Below are 24,166 nucleotides of genomic sequence, written 5' to 3'. Positions count from 1 at the left end.
GCTCTGTGTGCGGGGAGTGTGATAGAGGCTCTGTGTGCGGGGAGTGTGATAGAGCTCTGTGTGCGGGGAGTGTGTTAGAGGCTCTGTGTGCGGGGAGTGTGATAGTGCTCTGTGTGCAGGGAGTGTGATAGAGGCACTGCGTACGGGGAGGGTGATAGAGGCTTAGCGTGCAGGGAGTGTGATGAAGGCTCTGTGTGCGGGGAGTGTGTTAGAGGCTCTGCGTGCGGGGAGTGTGATAGAGGCTCTGCGTGCTGGGACTGTGATAGAGGCTCTGTGTGCGGGGAGTGTGATAGAGGCTCTGTGTGCGGGGAGTCTGATAGAGGCTCCGTGTGCGGGGAGTGAGATGGAGGCTCTGCGTGCAAGGAGTGAGACAGAGGCTCTGCGTGCGGGGAGAGTGATGGAGGCTCAGCGTGCGGGGAGTGAGATAGAGGCTCTGTGTGCGGGGAATGCGATAGAGGCTCTGTGTACGGGGAGTGTGATAGAGGCTCAGCGTGGGGGGAGTGTGATAGAGGCTCTGTGTGCGAGGAGTGTGATAGAGGCTCTGCGTGCGGGGCGTGTGATAGAGGCTCTGCGTGCGGGGTGTGTGATAGACTCTATGTGTGCGGGGAATGTGACAGGCCTCTGTGTGCCTCTATCACACTTCCCGCACACAGAGCCTCTATCACACTCCCCGCACGCAGAGCCTCTATCACACTCCCCGTACGCAGAGCCTCTATCACGCTCCCAGCACGCAGAGCCTCTATCAAGCTCCCAGCACGCAGAGCCTCTGTCACACGGCCCACACACACAGAGCTTCGATCACACTCCCCGCACGCAGAGCCTCCATCACACTCCCCGCACACAGAGCCTCGATCACACTCCCCGCACACAGAGCCTCTATCACAATTCCCGCACACAGAGCCTCCATCACAATCCCCGCACACAGAGCCTCTATCACAATCCCCGCACACAGAGCCTCTATCACACTCCTCGCACACAGAGCCTCTATCACAATCCTCGCACACAGAGCCTCTATCACAATTCCCGCACACAGAGCCTCCATCACAATCCCCGCACACAGAGCCTCTATCACAATCCTCGCACACAGAGCCTCTATCACACGCCTCGCACACAGAGCCACTATCACACTTCCCGCACACAGAGCCTCTGTCACACGGCCCACACACACAGAGCCTCGATCACACTCCCCGCACGCAGAGCCTCCATCACACTCCCCGCACACAGAGCCTCGATCACACTCCCCGCACACAGAGCCGCTATCACAATTCCCGCACACAGAGCCTCCATCACAATCCCCGCACACAGAGCCTCTATCACAATCCCCGCACACAGAGCCTCTATCACACTCCTCGCACACAGAGCCTCTATCACAATCCTCGCGCACAGAGCCTCTATCACACTCCTCACACACAGAGCCTCTATCACACTCCTCGCACACAAAGCCACTATCACACTCCTCGCACACAGAGCCTCTATCACACTCCTCGCACACAGAGCCTCTATCACACTCCTCGCACACAGAGCCTCTATCACACTCCTCGCACGCAGAGCCTCCATCACTCTCCCTGTACGCAGAGCCTCTATCACACTCCCTGTACGCAGAGCCTCTATCACGCTCCCCGCACGCAGAGCCTCTATCACGCTCCCCGCACGCAGTGCCTCCAACACACTCCCCGCACACAGAGCCTCTATCACACTCCCCGCGCACAGAGCCTCTATCACACTCCCTGCACGCAGAGCCTCCATCACACTCCCCGCACACAGAGCCTTTTCACACTCCCCGCACCCAGAGCCTCTATCACACTCCCTGCACGCAGAGCCCTGACACACTCCCCGCACGCAGAGCCTCTATCACACTCCCTGCACGCAGAGCCTCTATCACACTCCCTGCACTCAGAGCCTCTATCACACTCCCCGCACCCAGAGCCTCTATCACACTCCCTGCACGCAGAACCCTGACACACTTCCCGCACGCAGAGCCTCTATCACATTCATCGCACACAGAGCCTCTATCAAAATCCCTGCACACAGAGCCTCTATCACACTCCCCGCTCACAGAGCCTCTATCAAGCTCCCAGCACGCAGAGCCTCTATCAAGCTCCCAGCACGCAGAGCCTCTATCACGCTCCCCGCACGCAGAGCCTCCAACACACTCTCCGCACACAGAGCCTCTATCACACTCCCCACACGCAAAGCCTCTATCACACTCCCCGCACGCAGAGCCTCTATCACACTCCCCGCACGCAGAGCCTCTAACACACTCCCCGCACACAGAGCCTCTAACACACTACCCGCACACAGAGCCTCCAACACACTCCCCGCACACAAAGCCTCCATCACACTCCTCGCACACAGAGCCTCCATCACACTCCTCGCACACCGAGCCTCCATCACACTCCCCGCACAACGAGCCTCCATCACACTCCCCGCACACAGGGCCTCCATCACACTCCCCGCACACAGGGCCTCCATCACACTCCCCGCACACAGTGCCCCTAACACACTCCCCACACACAGAGCCTCCAACACACTCCTCGCACACAGAGCCCCTAACACAATCCCAGCACACAGAGCCTCCATCACACTCCCCGCACACAGAGCCTCTATCACAATCCCCGCACACAGAGCCTCTATCACACTCCTCGCACACAGAGCCTCTATCACAATCCCCGCACACAGAGCCTCTATCACAATCCTCGCACACAGAGCCTCTATCACAATCCTCGCACACAGAGCCTCTATCACAATCCTCGCACACAGAGCCTCTATCACAATCCTCGCACACAGAGCCTCTATCACACGCCTCGCACACAGAGCCACTATCACACTTCCCGCACACAGAGCCTCTGTCACACGGCCCACACACACAGAGCCTCGATCACACTCCCCGCACGCAGAGCCTCCATCACACTCCCCGCACGCAGAGCCTCCATCACACTCCCCGCACGCAGAGCCTCCATCACACTCCCCGCACGCAGAGCCTCCATCACACTCCTCGCACGCAGAGCCTCCATCACACTCCCCGCACGCAGAGCCTCCATCACACTCCCCGCACGCAGAGCCTCCATCACACTCCCCGCACGCAAAGCCCTGACACACTCCCCGCACACAGGGCCCAGACCCACTCACCGCACACAGAGCCCTGACACACTCCCCACACACACAGCCCTGACACACTCCCCGCACACAGAGCCCTGACACACTCCCCGCACACAGAGCCCTGACACACTCCCCGCACACACAGCCCAGACACACTCCCCGCACACACAGCCCAGACACACTCCCCGCACACACAGCCCTGACACACTCCCCGCACACACAGCCCTGACACACTCCCCGCACACACAGCCCTGACACACTCCCCGCACACACAGCCCTGACACACTCGCCGCACACAGAGCCCTGACACACTCCCCGCACACAGAGCCCTGACACACTCCCCGCACACAGAGCTCTGACACACTCCCCGCACACAGAGCCCTGACACACTCCCCGCACACAGAGCCCTGACACACTCCCCGCACACAGAGTCCAGACACACTCCCCGCACACAGAGCGCTGACACACTCCCCGCACACAGAGTCCTGACACACTCCCCGCACACAGAGCACTGACACACTCCCCGCACACACAGCCCTGACACACTCCCCGCACACACAGCCCTGACACACTCCCCGCACACACAGCCCTGACACACTCCCCGCACACACAGCCCTGACACACTCCCCGCACACACAGCCCTGACACACTCCCCGCACACACAGCCCTGACACACTCCCTGCACACAGAGCCCTGACACACTCCCCGCACACAGAGCCCTGACACACTCCCCGCACAGAGCCCTGACACACTCCTCGCACACAGAGCCATGACACACTCCCCGCACACAGAGCCCTGACACACTCCCCGCACACAGAGCCCTGACACACTCCCCGCACACAGAGCCCTGACACACTCCCCGCACAGAGCCCTGACACACTCCTCGCACACAGAGCCATGACACACTCCCCGCACACAGAGCCCTGACACACTCCCCGCACACAGAGCCCTGACACACTCCCTGCACACAGAGCCCTGATACACACTCCTCTATCACACTTACTGCACACAGAGACTCTATCACAGTCCCCGCACAGGGAGCATCTATCACACTTCCTGCACACAGAGCCTCTCTCGCACTCCCCGCACGCAGAGCCTTAATCACACTCCTCGCACACTGAGCCTCAATCACACTCCCCGCACACAGAGCCTCCAACACACTCCCCGCACACAGAGCCTCCATCACACTCCTCGCACACAGAGCCTCCATCACACTCCTCGCACACAGAGCCTCCATCACACTCCCCGCACACAGAGCCTCCACCACACTCCCCGCACACAGAGCCTCCATCACACTCCTCGCACACAGAGCCTCCATCACACTCCTCGCACACAGAGCCTCCATCACACTCCTCGCACACAGAGCCTCCATCACACTCCTCGCACACAGAGCCTCCATCACACTCCCCGCACACAGAGCATCCATCACACTCCTCGCACACAGAGCCTCCATCACACTCCTCGCACACAGAGCCTCCATCACACTCCTCGCACACCGAGCCTCCATCACACTCCCCGCACACAGGGCCTCCATAACACTCCCCGCACACAGTGCCCCTAACACACTCCCCACACACAGAGCCTCCAACACACTCCTCGCACACAGAGCCCCTAACACAATCCCCGCACAGAGAGCCTCCATCACACTCCCCGCACACAGAGCCTCTATCACACTCCTCGCACACAAAGCCTCTATCACACTCCTCGCACACAGAGCCTCTATCACACTCCTCGCACACAGAGCCTCTATCACACTCCTCGCACACAGAGCCTCTATCACACTCCTCGCACACAGAGCCTCTATCACACTCCTCGCACACAGAGCCTCTATCACACTCCTCGCACACAGAGCCTCTATCACACTCCTCGCACACAGAGGCTCTATCACACTCCTCGCACACAGAGCCTCTATCACACTTCCCGCACACACAGAGCCTCTGTCACACTGCCCACACACACAGAGCCTCCATCACACTCCCCGCACACAGAGCCTCTATCACACTCCCCGCACACAGAGCCTCTATCACAATCCCCGCACACAGAGCCTCTATCACACTCCTCGCACACAGAGCCTCTATCACAATCTCCGCACACAGAGCCTCTATCACAATCCTCGCACACAGAGCCTCTATCACAATCCTCGCACACAGAGCCTCTATCACACGCCTCGCACACAGAGCCACTATCACGCTTCCCGCACGCAGAGCCTCTATCACGCTCCCCGCACGCAGTGCCTCCAACACACTCCCGCACACAGAGCCTCTATCACACTCCCCGCGCACAGAGCCTCTATCACACTCCCTGCACGCAGAGCCTCCATCACACTCACCGCACACAGAGCCTTGTCACACTCCCCGCACCCAGAGCCTCTATCACACTCCCTGCACGCAGAGCCCTGACACACTCCCCGCACACAGAGCCTCTATCACAATCTCCGCACACAGAGCCTCTATCACAATCCTCGCACACAGAGCCTCTATCACAATCCTCGCACACAAAGCCTCTATCACACGCCTCGCACACAGAGCCACTATCACACTTCCCGCACACAGAGCCTCTGTCACACGGCCCACACACACAGAGCCTCTATCACACTCCTCGCACACAGAGCCTCTATCACACTCCTCGCACACAGAGCCTCTATCACACTCCTCGCACACAGAGGCTCTATCACACTCCTCGCACACAGAGCCTCTATCACACTTCCCGCACACACAGAGCCTCTGTCACACTGCCCACACACACAGAGCCTCCATCACACTCCCCGCACACAGAGCCTCTATCACACTCCCCGCACACAGAGCCTCTATCACAATCCCCGCACACAGAGCCTCTATCACACTCCTCGCACACAGAACCTCTATCACAATCTCCGCACACAGAGCCTCTATCACAATCCTCGCACACAGAGCCTCCATCACAATCCTCGCACACAGAGCCTCTATCACACGCCTCGCACACAGAGCCACTATCACGCTTCCCGCACGCAGAGCCTCTATCACGCTCCCCGCACGCAGTGCCTCCAACACACTCCCGCACACAGAGCCTCTATCACACTCCCCGCGCACAGAGCCTCTATCACACTCCCTGCACGCAGAGCCTCCATCACACTCACCGCACACAGAGCCTTGTCACACTCCCCGCACCCAGAGCCTCTATCACACTCCCTGCACGCAGAGCCCTGACACACTCCCCGCACACAGAGCCTCTATCACAATCTCCGCACACAGAGCCTCTATCACAATCCTCGCACACAGAGCCTCTATCACAATCCTCTCACACAAAGCCTCTATCACACGCCTCGCACACAGAGCCACTATCACACTTCCCGCACACAGAGCCTCTGTCACACGGCCCACACACACAGAGCCTCGATCACACTCCCCGCACGCAGAGCCTCCATCACACTCCCCGCACGCAGAGCCTCCATCACACTCCCCGCACGCAGAGCCTCCATCACACTCCCCGCACGCAAAGCCTTGACACACTCCCCGCACACAGGGCCCTGACACACTCCCCGCACACAGGGCCCTGACACACTCCCCGCACACAGAGCCCTGACACACTCCCCGCACACAGAGCCCTGACACACTCCCCGCACACAGAGCCCTGACACACTCCCCGCACACAGAGCCCAGACACACTCCCCGCACACAGAGCCCTGACACACTCCCCGCACACAGAGCCCTGACACACTCCCCACACACAGAGCCCTGACACACTCCCCGCACACAGAGCCCTGACACACTCCCCGCACACACAGCCCAGACACACTCCCCGCACACACAGCCCTGACACACTCCCCGCACACACAGCCCTGACACACTCCCCGCACACACAGCCCTGACACACTCCCCGCACACACAGCCGTGACACACTCCCCGCACACAGAGCCCTGACACACTCCCCGCACACAGAGCCCTGACACACTCCCCGCACACAGAGCCCTGACACACTCCCCGCACACAGAGCCCTGACACACTCCCCGCACACAGAGCCCTGACACACTCCCCGCACACAGAGTCCTGACACACTCCCCGCACACAGAGCGCTGACACACTCCCCGCACACAGAGTCCTGACACACTCCCCGCACACAGAGCACTGACACACTCCCCGCACACACAGCCCTGACACACTCCCCGCACACACAGCCCTGACACACTCCCCGCACACACAGCCCTGACAGACTCCCCGCACACACAGCCCTGACACACTCCCCGCACACACAGCCCTGACACACTCCCCGCACACACAGCCCTGACACACTCCCCGCACACAGAGCCCTGACACACTCCCCGCACACAGAGCCCTGACACACTCCCCGCACACAGAGCCCTGACACACTCCCCGCACAGAGCCCTGACACACTCCTCGCACACAGAGCCATGACACACTCCCCGCACACAGAGCCCTGACACACTCCCCGCACACAGAGCCCTGACACACTCCCTGCACACAGAGCCCTGATACACACTCCTCTATCACACTTACTGCACACAGGGACTCTAACACAGTCCCCGCACAGGGAGCATCTATCACACTTCCTGCACACAGAGCCTCTCTCGCACTCCCCGCACGCAGAGCCTTAATCACACTCCTCGCACACTGAGCCTCAATCACACTCCCCGCACACAGAGCCTCCAACACACTCCCCGCACACAGAGCCTCCATCACACTCCTCGCACACAGAGCCTCCATCACACTCCTCGCACACAGAGCCTCCATCACACTCCCCGCACACAGAGCCTCCACCACACTCCCCGCACACAGAGCCTCCATCACACTCCTCGCACACAGAGCCTCCATCACACTCTTCGCACACAGAGCCTCCATCACACTCCTCGCACACAGAGCCTCCATCACACTCCCCGCACACAGAGCATCCATCACACTCCTCGCACACAGAGCCTCCATCACACTCCTCGCACACAGAGCCTCCATCACACTCCTCGCACACCGAGCCTCCATCACACTCCCCGCACACAGGGCCTCCATAACACTCCCCGCACACAGTGCCCCTAACACACTCCCCACACACAGAGCCTCCAACACACTCCTCGCACACAGAGCCCCTAACACAATCCCCGCACACAGAGCCTCCATCACACTCCCCGCACACAGAGCCTCTATCACACTCCTCGCACACAAAGCCTCTATCACACTCCTCGCACACAGAGCCTCTATCACACTCCTCGCACACAGAGCCTCTATCACACTCCTCGCACACAGAGCCTCTATCACACTCCTCGCACACAGAGCCTCTATCACACTCCTCGCACACAGAGCCTCTATCACACTCCTCGCACACAGAGCCTCTATCACACTCCTCGCACACAGAGCCTCTATCACACTTCCCGCACACACAGAGCCTCTGTCACACTGCCCACACACACAGAGCCTCTATCACACTCCCCGCACACAGAGCCTCTATCACACTCCCCGCACACAGATCCTCTATCACAATCCCCGCACACAGAGCCTCCATCACACTCCTCGCGCACAGAGCCTCCCTCACACTCCCCGCACACAGAGCCTTGTCTCACTCTCCGCACCCAGAGCGTCTATGGGCGGGAAGTGTGATAGAGGCTCTGTGTGCAGGGAGTGTGATAGAGGCTCTGTGTGCGGGGAGTGTGATAGAGGCTCTGCGTGTAGGGAGTGAGATAGAGGCTCTGCGTGTGGGGAGTGTGATGGAGGCTCTGTGTGCGGGGAGTGTGATGGAGGCTCTGCGTGCGGGGAGTGAGATTGAGGCTCTGTGTGCGGGCTATGTGATAGAGGCTCTGCGTAGGGGGAGTGTGATAGAGGTTCAGCGTGCGGGGAGTGTGATAGAGGCTTTGCGTGCGGGGAGTGTGATAGAGGCTCTGCGCGCGGCGAGTGTGATAGAGGCTCTGTGTGCGGGGAGTGTAATAGAGGCTCTGCGCGCGGCGAGTGTGATACAGGCTCTGTGTACGGAGAGGCTGATACAGGCTCAGCGTGCGGGGAGTGTGACAGAGGCTCTGCGTGCGGGGAGCGTGATAGAGGCTCTGTTGGCGGGGAGCATGATAGAGGCTCTGTGTGCGGGGAGTGTGATCGAGGCTCTGCGTGCGGGGAGTGTGATAGAGGCTCTGCGTGCGGGGAGTGTGATAGAGGCTCTGCGTGCGGGGAGTGTGATAGAGGCTCTGCGTGCGGGGAGTGTGATAGAGGCTCTGCGTGCGGGGAGTGTGATAGAGGCTCTGCATGCGGGGAGTGTGATAGAGGCTCTGCGAGCGGGGAGTGTGATAGAGGCTCTCCGTGCGGGGAGTGTGATAGAGGCTCTGTGTGCGGGGAGTGTGATAGAGGCTCTGTGTGAGGGGAGTGTGATAGAGGCTCTGTGTGCGGGGAGTGTGATAGAGGCTCAGCGTGCGGGGAGTGTGATAGAGGATCAGCGTGCGGGGAGTGTGTTAGAGGCTCTGTGTGCGGGGAGTGTGATAGAGGCTCTGCGTGCGGGGAGCGTGATAGAGGCTCTGCGTGTGGGGAGTGTGATAGACTCTATGTGTGCGGGGAGTGTGAGAGGCCTCTGTGTGCCTCTATCACACTACCCGCACGCAGAGCCTCTATCACACTCCCCGCACGCAGAGCCTCCATCACTCTCCCTGTACGCAGAGCCTCTATCACACTCCCTGTACGCAGAGCCTCTATCACGCTCCCCGCACGCAGAGCCTCTATCACGCTCCCCGCACGCAGTGCCTCCAACACACTCCCCGCACACAGAGCCTCTATCACACTCCCCGCGCACAGAGCCTCTATCACACTCCCTGCACGCAGAGCCTCCATCACACTCCCCGCACACAGAGCCTTTTCACACTCCCCGCACCCAGAGCCTCTATCACACTCCCTGCACGCAGAGCCCTGACACACTCCCCGCACGCAGAGCCTCTATCACACTCCCTGCACGCAGAGCCTCTATCACACTCCCTGCACTCAGAGCCTCTATCACACTCCCCGCACGCAGAGCCTCTATCACACTCCCTGCACGCAGAACCCTGACACACTTCCCGCACGCAGAGCCTCTATCACATTCATCGCACACAGAGCCTCTATCAAAATCCCTGCACACAGAGCCTCTATCACACTCCCCGCTCACAGAGCCTCTATCAAGCTCCCAGCACGCAGAGCCTCTATCAAGCTCCCAGCACGCAGAGCCTCTATCACGCTCCCCGCACGCAGAGCCTCCAACACACTCTCCGCACACAGAGCCTCTATCACACTCCCCACACGCAGAGCCTCTATCACACTCCCCGCACGCAGAGCCTCTATCACACTCCCCGCACACAGAGCCTCTAACACACTCCCCGCACACAGAGCCTCTAACACACTACCCGCACACAGAGCCTCCAACACACTCCCCGCACACAAAGCCTCCATCACACTCCTCGCACACAGAGCCTCCATCACACTCCTCGCACACCGAGCCTCCATCACACTCCTCGCACACCGAGCCTCCATCACACTCCCCGCACACAGGGCCTCCATCACACTCCCCGCACACAGGGCCTCCATCACACTCCCCGCACACAGTGCCCCTAACACACTCCCCACACACAGAGCCTCCAACACACTCCTCGCACACAGAGCCCCTAACACAATCCCAGCACACAGAGCCTCCATCACACTCCCCGCACACAGAGCCTCTATCACAATCCCCGCACACAGAGCCTCTATCACACTCCTCGCACACAGAGCCTCTATCACAATCCCCGCACACAGAGCCTCTATCACAATCCTCGCACACAGAGCCTCTATCACAATCCTCGCACACAGAGCCTCTATCACAATCCTCGCACACAGAGCCTCTATCACAATCCTCGCACACAGAGCCTCTATCACACGCCTCGCACACAGAGCCACTATCACACTTCCCGCACACAGAGCCTCTGTCACACGGCCCACACACACAGAGCCTCGATCACACTCCCCGCACGCAGAGCCTCCATCACACTCCCCGCACGCAGAGCCTCCATCACACTCCCCGCACGCAGAGCCTCCATCACACTCCCCGCACGCAGAGCCTCCATCACACTCCCCGCACGCAGAGCCTCCATCACACTCCCCGCACGCAGAGCCTCCATCACACTCCCCGCACGCAAAGCCCTGACACACTCCCCGCACACAGGGCCCAGACACACTCACCGCACACAGGGCCCTGACACACTCCCCGCACACAGGGCCCTGACACACTCCCCGCACACAGAGCCCTGACACACTCCCCGCACACAGAGCCCTGACACACTCCCCGCACACAGAGCCCTGACACACTCCCCGCACACAGAGCCCTGACACACTCCCCGCACACAGAGCCCTGACACACTCCCCGCACACAGAGCCCAGACACACTCCCCGCACACACAGCCCTGACACACTCCCGCACACAAAGCCCTGACACACTCCCCGCACACAAAGCCCTGACACACTCCCCGCACACAAAGCCCTGACACACTCCCCGCACACAGAGCCCTGACACACTCCCCGCACACAGAGCCCTGACACACTCCCCGCACACAGAGCCCGGACACACTCCCCGCACACAGAGCCCTGACACACTCCCCGCACACAGAGCCCTGACACACTCCCCGCACACAGAGCCCTGACACACTCCCCGCACACAGAGCCCTGACACACTCCCCGCACACAGAGCCTCTATCACACTCCCTGCACGCAGAGCCCTGACACACTCCCCGCACGCAGAGCCTCTATCACGCTCCCCGCACGCAGTGCCTCCAACACACTCCCCGCACACAGAGCCTCTATCACACTCCCCGCGCACAGAGCCTCTATCACACTCCCTGCACGCAGAGCCTCCATCACACTCCCCGCACACAGAGCCTTGTCACACTCCCCGCACCCAGAGCCGCTATCACACTCCCTGCACGCAGAGCCCTGACACACTCCCTGCACGCAGAGCCCTGACACACTCCCCGCACGCAGAGCCTCTATCACACTCCCTGCACGCAGAGCCTCTATCACACTCCCCGCACTCAGAGCCTCTATCACACTCCCCGCACCCAGAGCCTCTATCACACTCCCTGCACGCAGAACCCTGACACACTTCCCGCACGCAGAGCCTCTATCACATTCACCGCACACAGAGCCTCTATCAAAATCCCTGCACACAGAGCCTCTACCACACTCCCCGCTCACAGAGCCTCTATCACACTCCCCGGACGCAGAGCCTCTATCGCACTCCTCGCACACAGAGCCTCTATCACACTCCTTGCACACAAAGCCTCGATCACACTCCTCACGCACAGAGCCTTGTCACACTCTCCGCACCCAGAGCCTCTATGGGCGGGAAGTGTGATAGAGGCTCTGTGTGCAGGGAGTGTGATAGAGGCTCTGTGTGCGGGGAGTGTGATGGACGCTCTGTGTGTGGGGAGTGTGATGGAGGCTCTGCGTGGGGGGAGTGTGATAGTGGCTCGGTGTGTGGGGAGTGGGATAGAGGTTCTGCGTGCGGGGAGTGTGACAGACGCTCTGTGTTCGGGGAGTGTGATAGAGGCTTTGCGAGCGGCGAGTGTGATGGAGGCTCTGCGTGCGGGGAGTGTGATGGAGGGTCTGCGTGCGGGGAGTGAGATAGAGGCTCTGTGTGCGGGGTGTGTGATAGAGGCTCTGTGTGCGGGGAGTGTGATAAAGGCTCTGTGTGCGGGGAGTGTGTTAGAGGCTCTGTGTGCGGGGAGTGTGATAGTGCTCTGTGTGCGGGGAGTGTGATAGAGGCTCTGCGTACGGGGAGGGTGATAGAGGCTTAGCGTGCAGGGAGTGTGATGAAGGCTCTGTGTGCGGGGAGTGTGTTAGAGGCTCTGCGTGCGGGGAGTGTGATAGAGGCTCTGCGTGCTGGGACTGTGATAGAGGCTCTGTGCGCGGGGAGTGTGATAGAGGCTCCGTGTGCGGGGAGTCTGATAGAGGCTCCGAGTGCGGGGAGTGAGATGGAGGCTCTGCGTGCAGGGAGTGAGATAGAGGCTCTGCGTGCGGGGAGAGCGATGGAGGCTCAGCGTGCGGGCAGTGAGATAGAGGCTCTGTGTGCGGGGAATGTGATAGAGGCTCTGTGTACGGGGAGTGTGATAGAGGCTCAGCGTGGGGGGAGTGTGATAGAGGCTCTGTGTGCGAGGAGTGTGATAGAGGCTCTGCGTGTGGGGAGTGTGATAGAGGCTCTGCGTGCGGGGTGTGTGATAGACTCTATGTGTGCGGGGAATGTGACAGGCCTCTGTGTGCCTCTATCACACTTCCCGCACACAGAGCCTCTATCACACTCCCCGCACGCAGAGCCTCTATCACACTCCCCGTACACAGAGCCTCTATCACGCTCCCAGCACGCAGAGCCTCTATCAAGCTCCCAGCACGCAGAGCCTCTATCACGCTCCCCGCACGCAGAGCCTCCAACACACTCTCCGCACACAGAGCCTCTATCACACTCCCCGCACGCAGAGCCTCTATCACACTCACCGCACGCAGAGCCTCTATCACACTCCCCGCACACAGAGCCTCTATCACACTCCCCGCACACAGAGCCTCTAACACACTCCCCGCACACAGAGCCTCTAACACACTCCCCGCACACAGAGCCTCCAACACACTCCCCGCACACAAGTCCTCCATCACACTCCTCGCACACAGAGCCTCCATCACACTCCTCGCACACCGAGCCTCCATCACACTCCCCGCACACAGGGCCTCCATCACACTACCCGCACACAGTGCCCCTAACACACTCCCCACACACAGAGCCTCCAACACACTCCCCACACACAGAGCCTCCAACACACTCCTCGCACACAGAGCCCCTAACACAATCCCCGCACACAGAGCCTCCATCACACTCCCCGCACACAGAGCCTCTATCACAATCCCCGCACACAGAGCCTCTATCACACTCCTCGCACACAGAGCCTCTATCACACTCCTCGCACACAGAGCCTCTATCACAATCCTCGCACACAGAGCCTCTATCACACGCCTCGCACACAGAGCCATTATCACACTTCCCGCACACAGAGCCTCTGTCACACGGCCCACACACACAGAGCCTCGATCACACTCCCCGCACGCAGAGCCTCCATCACACTCCCCGCACGCAGAGCCTCCATCACACTCCCCGCACGCAGAGCCTCCATCACACTCCCCGCACGCAGAGCCTCCATCACACTCCCCGCACGCAGAGCCTCCATCACACTCCCCGCACGCAGAGCCTCCATCACACTCCCCGCACGCAGAGCCTCCATCACACTCCCCGCACGCAGAGCCTCCATCACACTCCCCGCACGCAGAGCCTCCATCACACTCCCCGCACGCAGAGCCTCCATCACACTCCCCGCACGCAGAGCCTCCATCACACTCCCCGCACGCAGAGCCTCCATCACACTCCCCGCACGCAGAGCCTCCATCACACTCCCCGCACGCAGAGCCTCCATCACACTCCCCGCACGCAGAGCCTCCATCACACTCCCCGCACGCAGAGCCTCCATCACACTCCCCGCACGCAGAGCCTCCATCACACTCCCCGCACGCAGAGCCTCCATCACACTCCCCGCACGCAGAGCCTCCATCACACTCCCCGCACACAGAGCCTCCATCACACTCCCCGCACGCAGAGCCTCCATCACACTCCCCGCACGCAGAGCCTCCATCACAATCCCCGCACGCAGAGCCTCCATCACACTCCCCGCACGCAGAGCCTCCATCACACTCCCCGCACGCAGAGCCTCCATCACACTCCCCGCACGCAGAGCCTCCATCACACTCCCCGCACGCAGAGCCTCCATCACACTCCCCGCACGCAGAGCCTCCATCACACTCCCCGCACGCAAAGCCCTGACACACTCCCCGCACACAGGGCCCTGACACACTCCCCGCACACAGGGCCCTGACACACTCCCCGCACACAGGGCCCTGACACACTCCCCGCACACAGGGCCCTGACACACTCCCCGCACACATAGCCCTGACACACTCCCCGCACACAGAGCCCTGACACACTCCCCGCACACACAGCCCTGACACACTCCCCGCACACACAGCCCTGACACACTCCCCGCACACACAGCCCTGACACACTCCCCGCACACAGAGCCCTGACACACTCCCCGCACACAGAGCCCTGACACACTCCCCGCACACACAGCCCTGACACACTCCCCGCACACACAGCCCTGACACACTCCCCGCACACACAGCCCTGACACACTCCCCGCACACACAGCCCTGACAAACTCCCCGCACACACAGCCCTGACACACTCCCCGCACACACAGCCCTGACACACTCCCCGCACACACAGCCCTGACACACTCCCCGCACACACAGCCCTGACACACTCCCCGCACACACAGCCCTGACACACTCCCCGCACACACAGCCCTGACACACTCCCCGCACACACAGCCCTGACACACTCCCCGCACACACAGCCCTGACACACTCCCCGCACACACAGCCCTGACACACTCCCCGCACACACAGCCCTGACACACTCCCCGCACACACAGCCCTGACACACTCCCCGCACACACAGCCCTGACACACTCCCCGCACACACAGCCCTGACACACTCCCCGCACACACAGCCCTGACACACTCCCCGCACACACAGCCCTGACACACTCCCCGCACACACAGCCCTGACACACTCCCCGCACACACAGCCCTGACACACTCCCCGCACACACAGCCCTGACACACTCCCCGCACACACAGCCCTGACACACTCCCCGCACACACAGCCCTGACACACTCCCCGCACACAGAGCCCTGACACACTCCCCGCACACACAGCCCTGACACACTCCCCGCACACACAGCCCTGACACACTCCCCGCACACAGAGCCCTGACACACTCCCCGCACACAGAGCCCTGACACACTCCCCGCACACAGAGTCCTGACACACTCCCCGCACACAGAGCCCTGACACACTCCCCGCACACAGAGTCCTGACACACTCCCCGAACACAGAGCCCTGACACACTCCCCGCACACAGAGCCGTGACACACTCCCCGCACACAGAGCCCTGACACACTCCCCGCACACACAGCCCTGACACACTCCCCGCACACACAGCCCTGACAGACTCCCCGCACACACAGCCCTGACACACTCCCCGCACACACAGCCCTGACACACTCCCCGCACACACAGCCCTGACACACTCCCCGCACACAGACCCCTGACACACTCCCTGCACACAGAGCCCTGACACACACGCCTCTATCACACTTACTGCACACAGAGACTCTATCACAGTCCCCGCACACGGAGCATCTATCACACTTCCTGCACACAGAGCCTCTCTCGCACTCCCCGCACGCAGAGCCTTAATCACACTCCTCGCACACTGAGCCTCAATCACACTCCCCGCACACAGAGCCTCCAACACACTCCCCGCACACAGAGCCTCCAACACACTCCCCGCACACAGAGCCTCCATCACACTCCTCGCACACAGAGCCTCCATCACACTCCTCGCACACAGAGCCTCCATCACACTCCTCGCACACAGAGCCTCCATCACACTCCCCGCACACAGAGCCTCCACCACACTCCCCGCACACAGTGCCCCTAACTCACTCCCCACACACAGAGCCCCTAACACAATCCCCGCACACAGAGCCTCCATCACAATCCCCGCACAGAGCCTCCATCACACTCCCCGCACACAGAGCCTCCATCACACTCCCCGCACACAGAGCCTCTATCACAATCCCCGCACACAGAGCCTCCATCACAATCCCCGCACACAGAGCCTCCATCACAATCCCCGCACACAGAGCCTCTATCACAATCCCCGCACACAGAGCCTCTATCACACTCCCCGCACACAGAGTCTCTATCACACTCCCCGCACACAGAGCCTCTATCACACTCCCCGCACACAGAGCCTCTATCACACTCCCCGCCCGCAGGGCCTCTACCACACTCCCCGCACGCACAGCCTCTATTACACTTACTGCACACAGAGCCACTATCACACTTCCCGCACACAGAGCCTCCATCACACTCACTGCACATAGAGCCTCTATCAAACTCCCCGCACACAGTGCCTCTATCACACTCCCCGCACACAGTGCCTCTATCACACTCCCCGGACACAGTGCCTCTATCACACTCCCCGCACACAGAGCCTCTATCACACTCCCCGCACACAGAGCCTCTATCACACTCCCTGGACGCAGAGCCTCTATCACACTCCCGGACGCAGAGCCTCTATCACACTCCCCGGACGCAGAGCCTCTATCACACTCCTCGCACACAGAGCCTCTATCACACTCCCCGCACACAGAACCCTGACACACTCCCCGCACACAGAGCCCTGACACACTCCCCGCACGCAGAGCCCTGACACACTCCCCGCACGCAGAGCCCTGACACACTCCCCGCACGCAGAGCCCTGACACACTCCCCGCACACAGAGCCCTGACACACTCCCCGCACACAGAGCCTCTATCACAATCCCCGCACACAGAGCCTCTATCACAATCCCCGCACACAGAGCCTCTATCACAATCCCCGCATACAGAGCCATAATACACTCCCAGTTCTGGGAATATCTTTGGTTTCTGCCTGCCATGTTTGGTGCCTGTCAGCTTCTGCGAGCTGGACAGTGTCGCGTGCAAGGCATTGACATCCCAGGGGCTGAATCAATCAGAGCTCCGATCTGGGGCTCTGGCTGGAGACTGAGTGGACGACTTGAGCTCAACAGCAGCAGTGGGTGGTGGGACAGCGCCCGGTACCAACACTCTGATTGAAAACCAGTTGGAAGGGAGGCATTATGCAGTCCAGTGTGGTGCGGCACCAGCTGCCTGGTCCTGTCCGAAGGTTCAGTCTACCAGAGCCCACCAACCGAGAAGAGGCAAGCAATACCCCAGAGAAATGAGAAGGGCCCAGAGTCAATGAGAATATTGGTTATCTGTGGGTTTCCATTTGATCAACTACACTGTCAACACTTTTTCAAAAGAACTTTTTTATAGTACATATGACCTTAACTGTGTTATATTATTGCAACCATATTACACTCCCAGCATACAGACGCACATTCCTTTTGCACTCCCAGCATACAGACCCGTATTAGTTTTGCTTTCCCAGTGTACAAATCCATATTACACCCCCAACAGACAGACCCATATTAGTTCTGCTTTCCCAGTATACAAACCTGTATTACGCACCCAGCACACAGACCCGTATTACACTCTGATTATCCAGATCCATATTCGTATTACGCTCCCAGCGCACGGACCCGCATTACGCTCCCAGTGCACGGACCCGCATTACGCTCCCAGCGCACGGACCCGCATTACGCTCCCAGCGCACGGACCCGCATTACGCTCCCAGCGCACGGACCCGCATTACGCTCCCAGCGCACGGACTCGCATTACGCTCCCAGCGCACGGACCCGCATTACGCTCCCAGCGCACGGACCCGCATTACGCTCCCAGCGCACGGACCCGCATTACGCTCCCAGTGCACGGACCCGTATTACACTCCCAGCGCACAGACCCGTATTAATTTCGCGTTCCCAGTATACAGAACTGTATTACACTTCAGTTTACAGACTAGCTTTCCATTCTCAGTATACAGGCGTGTATTTGGCCCCCATTATCCAGCTACTGCACATTTCTCTTTTACATAATGTTAACATTTCCAGTCACCCAACTGTAATGGCAAATTAGAGTGCTGAATTATTGTAGCAGTGAGATCATAATCCCTCAGTAATGATCTCATCAATAAAAAACGCATCACTATGTAAATATCTTAGCAACCAACAACAGGCTGATCGTTAAAAGCTAACAGAGCAATCCGACCCAAATAAATACCCCATTAGCCCCACTAACAGAGCAATCTGACCCAAATAAATACCCCATTAACCCCACTAACAGAGCAATCCGACCCAAATAAATACCCCATTAACCCCACTAACAGAGCAATCCAACCCAAATAAATACCCCATTAACCCCACTAACAGAGCAATCCGACCCAAATAAATACCCCATTAACCCATTAACAAAGCAATCCGACCCAAATAAATACCCCATTACCCCACTAACAGAGCAATCTGACCCAAATAAATACCCCATTACCCCACTAACAGAGCAATCCGACCCAAATAAATACCCCATTACCCCACTAACAGAGCAATCCGACCCAAATAAATACCCCATTACCCCACTAACAGAGCAATCCGACCCAAATAAATACCCCATTACCCCACTAACACAGCAATCCGACCCAAATAAATACCCCATTAACCTCACTAACAGAGCAATCTGACCCAAATAAATACCCCATTAACCCCACTAACAGAGCAATCTGACCCAAATAAATACCCCATTAACAGAGCAATCCGACCCAAATAAATACCCCATTACCCCACTAACACAGCAATCCGACCCAAATAAATACCCCATTAACCTCACTAACAGAGCAATCTGACCCAAATAAATACCCCATTAACCCCACTAACAGAGCAATCTGACCCAAATAAATACCCCATTAACAGAGCAATCCGACCCAAATAAATACCCCATTAACCCCACTTACAGAGCAATCCGACCCAAATAAATACCCCATTAACCCCACTAACAGAGCTATCCACCCAAATAAATACCCCATTAACAGAGCAATCCGACCCAAATAAATACCCCATTAACCCCACTAACAGAGCAATCTGACCCCAAGACAAAAGGATGAACTTACCGCATTTAAGACAAGTTAAAATAAAAGCAATGGAGAAAAATATGGTGCTTAAGATAAGTTTCCAGGACCTGCTAGTTTCCAGCTCAGGGTATTATAAAAAGGTGAGGAAATTGTAGAGGTGCTGGTCATAATCTTTAAAAGTATTAGTCACTCCATTATTTATGAAGGATGGTGGCCGTGGGGGGCGGGTGGGGGAGAGAAACCAGGTAACTTCGGATTTATCAGTTTGAAACGTGCTGTGGAGGCTACAAGAATTTATCATTTAGGGTTGTACTGGGTACTTGATCATATATGAGTTAGCTAAAGGGAGACAGCATGGATTTGTAAATGGCATGTCATGTGTGATAATTTAGATGGCTGTATAGATTTTATTTATATTGATTTTCAATGACATGATTTATCAATGACTTGGCTGAAGGAATAAAGAGTTGTACATCCAAGTTTACAGATGACGCAGAATTAGGAGGGAACAAAAGATAGACTGCACTTTTCACACCACCAAACATTTCAAAGTACTTTTTGTTATTTATTCACGGGATGTGGGCTTCTCTGGCTGGGCCCAGCATTTATTGCCCATCCCTAGTTGCCCTTGAGAAGGTGGTGGTGAGCTGCCTTCTTGAACCGCTGCAGTCCATGTGGTGTAGGTACACCCACAGTGCTGTTAGGGAGGGAGTTCCAGGATTTTGACCCAGCGACAGTGAAGGAACGGTGATATATTTCCAAGTCAGGATGGTGAGTGACTTGGAGGAGAACTTCCAGGTGGTGGTGTTCCCATTTATCTGCTGCCCTTGTCCTTCTATATGGTAGTGGTCGTGGTTTTGAAAGTGGCTGTAAAGCGCTTCAACTGCAGTCACTGTTGTACTGCAGGAAATATGACAGACAATTTGTGCACAGCAAGATCCCACAAACAACAATGTGATAATGACCAGATAATCTGTAATCAGTTTTTTGACTGAGGGATAAATATTGGCCAAGACATCAGGGATTAACTTCCCCGCTCTTGTTCAAAACAGTCCCATGGGATCTTTTACACTCACACTAGCTGGAAGATGGGGCCTCTGTTTAATGTCTCATCTGAAAGACAGCACCTCCCGGCACTGCAGCACTCCCTCAGTGCTGCACTGTGCAGTGTCAGCCTTGACTTTTGTGCACAAGCTCTGGAGTGGGACTTGAACCCAGAACCCACGAGGCTGGCACACAACGAGCAAGTTGTGCAGATGGGAACAGGAGGTTACTTAGAACGTAGACAGACTGACTGGGCCCGATTTTAACTCACTCAAAACCCATTCACTTAGATAGAGTTAAAGTCTGGCCCAGTACTTAGGGAATAGGCAACGTTGTGGTACTTGGCAAATGTGAGGTCCAGTGCCGAAAGCGACCAATCAAAATATTTTCTAAATGGTGAGAAACTGGAAGTTGTGAAGGAACAAAGAGGTTTTCATCAGTTCACCAATCATTAAAAGTTGGTGGAGAGATGCAAAAAAAATTTAAAAGCTAATTAATGAAATGTTGACCCGCATCTCAAGTGTAAAGAAAATGTCATTTTGTTTCTAATATCACTGTGAGATACTTTAAAGCAGGCTTGAGGGAGCTGTGTCCGTGTATGTTTGTGCGTGTGTGTGACTAATTTAATCTAACTGAAGACAGTCAGACTGCAAGGTTTAAATCATCAAAGGGGTTGGGGTAAGCAGGCATTTTGAAATAGAAATGGACAAACTAACATTTGCATTTGTAGAAGTTGAGAGGTTGCTTGAATTTCAAAGGGGAATTAGAAGGTGACAAGGAAACTGATTGCATCTTGCAGGAGCTCATAGGTGGCAATGGAGATATTATGTTTTATTGACCCAAAAGCAAAGCCAAGATGAAAACATGAAAGATCTTATATTTGGAAGAGTTTGAGTTTCAAAGAAAGTTTAAGACAATGGATTTAAAGACCAAAGGGGAGAAAATAGATTTAAGGAAAGATTGAAGGCTGTGAGTGGCTATGCAAGATCTTGAGGAGTGTACTTGAGGAGTGAAGTATCAGCTTCTAACCACCCCAGAGAAGTGCTTGCTTGTTTCAGAGAGCAAGGTTTTGTTAAAAGCCCTGGAATTCCATTTTCCAGTGAGGGGGAGAGGGGAGCTGTGAAATACCTCCCTTATAGCAACAGTGGGTGCTTTGTGTTAATATTACTGGATGTTTTATAGATTAGGAATCTATTTGGACTGTTGCCTGGAACAGGATGGTTATTTTGGGAGTCTAGCAAAGTAGAAATCTTTTGGGGAATATTGTAAGAATGAACTTAACTGCATAGCTGTAATCTTGTGTGTTTGAGTTTTCTTTTCTTTTATTAATAAATCTTTTAATTTAATCCTTAAAATCTCCAAAATTGGCAGTGGACTCTCTACTTCTGACTCAGTGCACATACCTTCTCATAATAAAATCGCAAAGTCATTGTGATAGTTTGGCCAAGTTTCCCTTTGGGAAACTTTGGGATTTGGTCAGCCTGGCAATTACCACCTGCCATATCATAACCAAAGACGACTGTGGGGTGAAACGATACTTCAGCTGTACAGAACTTTGGTCAGAGTCCATCGAGAGTAACTGTGTTCAGTTGTGGGCACTGCACCTCAGTAAGGATATATTGGCTTTAGAGGGGGAGTAATGCAGATTTGTCAGAATGAAACTGGGGCTTAGAGTTACACTATGAGGACCTTGGTCATATTCCCCTGAGTTTAAGGCAACATGGTGATCTGATCAAGGTGTTTAAAATGATAATTGGATTCAACAGGGCAGATAGGGAAAAACTATTTCTTCTGGTGATAGGGAATGTCAGAGCTAGTTCGAAGGACTAAGTTGACCCAAAGTCCTGCTTCTGTGTTCCCACATAGGTATTCCAGTAATATACATTACAGAGGCTCAGCCTCTGTTCTCGCTGCCCAATACCACAGTCTTCACAGATTCAGGTTGGGAATTCACTCCAGAATAAACATTTCTCAGTTTAGTAGTCTTGATACCTACCTGTTCCCTGTGTGCCCTGTGTGTGGCTGGAGGTGGCTGTGCTGTTGACAGTTGTCCTCAATGCCACATCTGGCTGAGTTCTCCTGGTTTGCGCCAACACCTCCTGCTCCACTGTAACGGCAGTGGCAACGGGTGAGTCCGATGAGGGTGGTATGATTGTCTGAGTGGATACGTCCACCTTACTTCCGTCCTGTGCAGTTGGAATCCTCGGTTCCAGCTTGACTTCAGAGGGGTAGTCGAACAAGGGCAGGAAGGTGGGGTAAAAGGCCGGAATGGGCATGGGAAGGGGTGGGTATGGCGGCCCACGGCCAGCGGGCTGACAGGCAACAGGACAGGGCATGTCCAGAGAATCGTGGTGGGTTGGGGGAGGAGCTGGTTGCGGTCCTTCTCCTGACCTGTGTCTCTCTTCAGCACCGAGGAGGGGTCCCCCGGACGAGGTGGGGGTGTTATTGGGAAGAGCTCCGGGGCCAGCTGGCCGCATGGGGGAAAGGGTTACCCGGATGCGTGAAAGGACAGTCCTGGAGGAAGAGGAACCGCGGGGATCTGGAGGGCTGGAGTGGGGCTTCTGTTCTGTGGGGGTGCCAGGACAGGGTGGTTCACCCGTATCTGCCAGCGCCTGCCTGGGAACGCTGCTCCCGCCGGCGAGCTGCTCCCTCTGCTCTGGGCCACTTTGCGGGCGCCGCTGCCGCGTCTCGCGGAACGTGGGGCTCGGCGGCTGGGCCAGCTCATCTCTCACTGCCCTGGCAGAGGTGGGAGAGTCCTCACTGGCCCCCCGCTGTCCACCGGATATCCCCTCGGGGAGCGGAGCGCTGACCTGAGGACCGGGGGAAGGGGGCTTCCTGCGTGAGGAGAAGGTGATGGCGACGACGGGCTTCACAGGCTGTGATGGGGGGTACTGGATGCAGTCACTCACGGGGGAGTCCCGATCCATGGCTTTCAGCTGCTCGCCCATGTCCCCGCGCAGGGGGGTCCGCAGCTGCACGGCGGTGTCAAACGGATCGTCAGGGAGCTTCTGGAGCTGGTTAGAGAGCTGGGATCGCGCTGCGTTGACAGATTGGAGTGCTGCAGATGGGATGGTGGGCAGCTCAATCTCTGAGGCGGTGTCTACTGACGAAGCAAGATCTGACGGCAGTGATATATCCTCAGCATTCAGCGAGCAGTCATCCTGCCAAAGACACAAAGGTTATTTTCATCTGCTCTTTAATTTGAGGCTGGAATGCACTCCCTGAGAATGTGAGGGAAGGAGATTCGATCGTGGCCTGTGAAAGAGAATTGTATCATTACCTGAAAGGATAAGAGCTACGTGGAAAAGGCAGGGGTGTGAGACTTGCTGAGTCGCTCTTCTTTCAGAGGGCTAGCATGGACACAAGGGGC

At 57.3% G+C, this 24,166-nt stretch overlaps 1 protein-coding gene across 5 annotated transcripts in view; it reads right to left on the bottom strand.

The window, feature by feature from the left end:
• The window catches only part of LOC121279071, a 229,230-nt gene that overhangs the window by 133,576 nt on the left and 71,488 nt on the right, over window positions 1-24,166 (bottom strand). For all 5 annotated transcript variants that reach the window (XR_005943323.1, XM_041189978.1, XM_041189961.1 and 2 more), the window contains one exon: window positions 22,793-23,957. Coding sequence is in view for 4 of the 5 variants with exons in the window: in XM_041189978.1 (XP_041045912.1) it covers window positions 22,793-23,957 (1,165 nt within the window). In the remaining variant the exon portion in view is untranslated. The remainder of the gene's footprint in view (window positions 1-22,792; window positions 23,958-24,166) is intronic.

Source organism: Carcharodon carcharias, chromosome 1, assembly GCF_017639515.1.
Source record: "Carcharodon carcharias isolate sCarCar2 chromosome 1, sCarCar2.pri, whole genome shotgun sequence".
Taxonomy (NCBI): Eukaryota; Metazoa; Chordata; class Chondrichthyes; order Lamniformes; family Lamnidae; genus Carcharodon; species Carcharodon carcharias.
The sequence above is the reverse complement of the archived record's forward strand: the minus strand, read 5'-3'. Positions and strand labels throughout refer to the sequence as shown.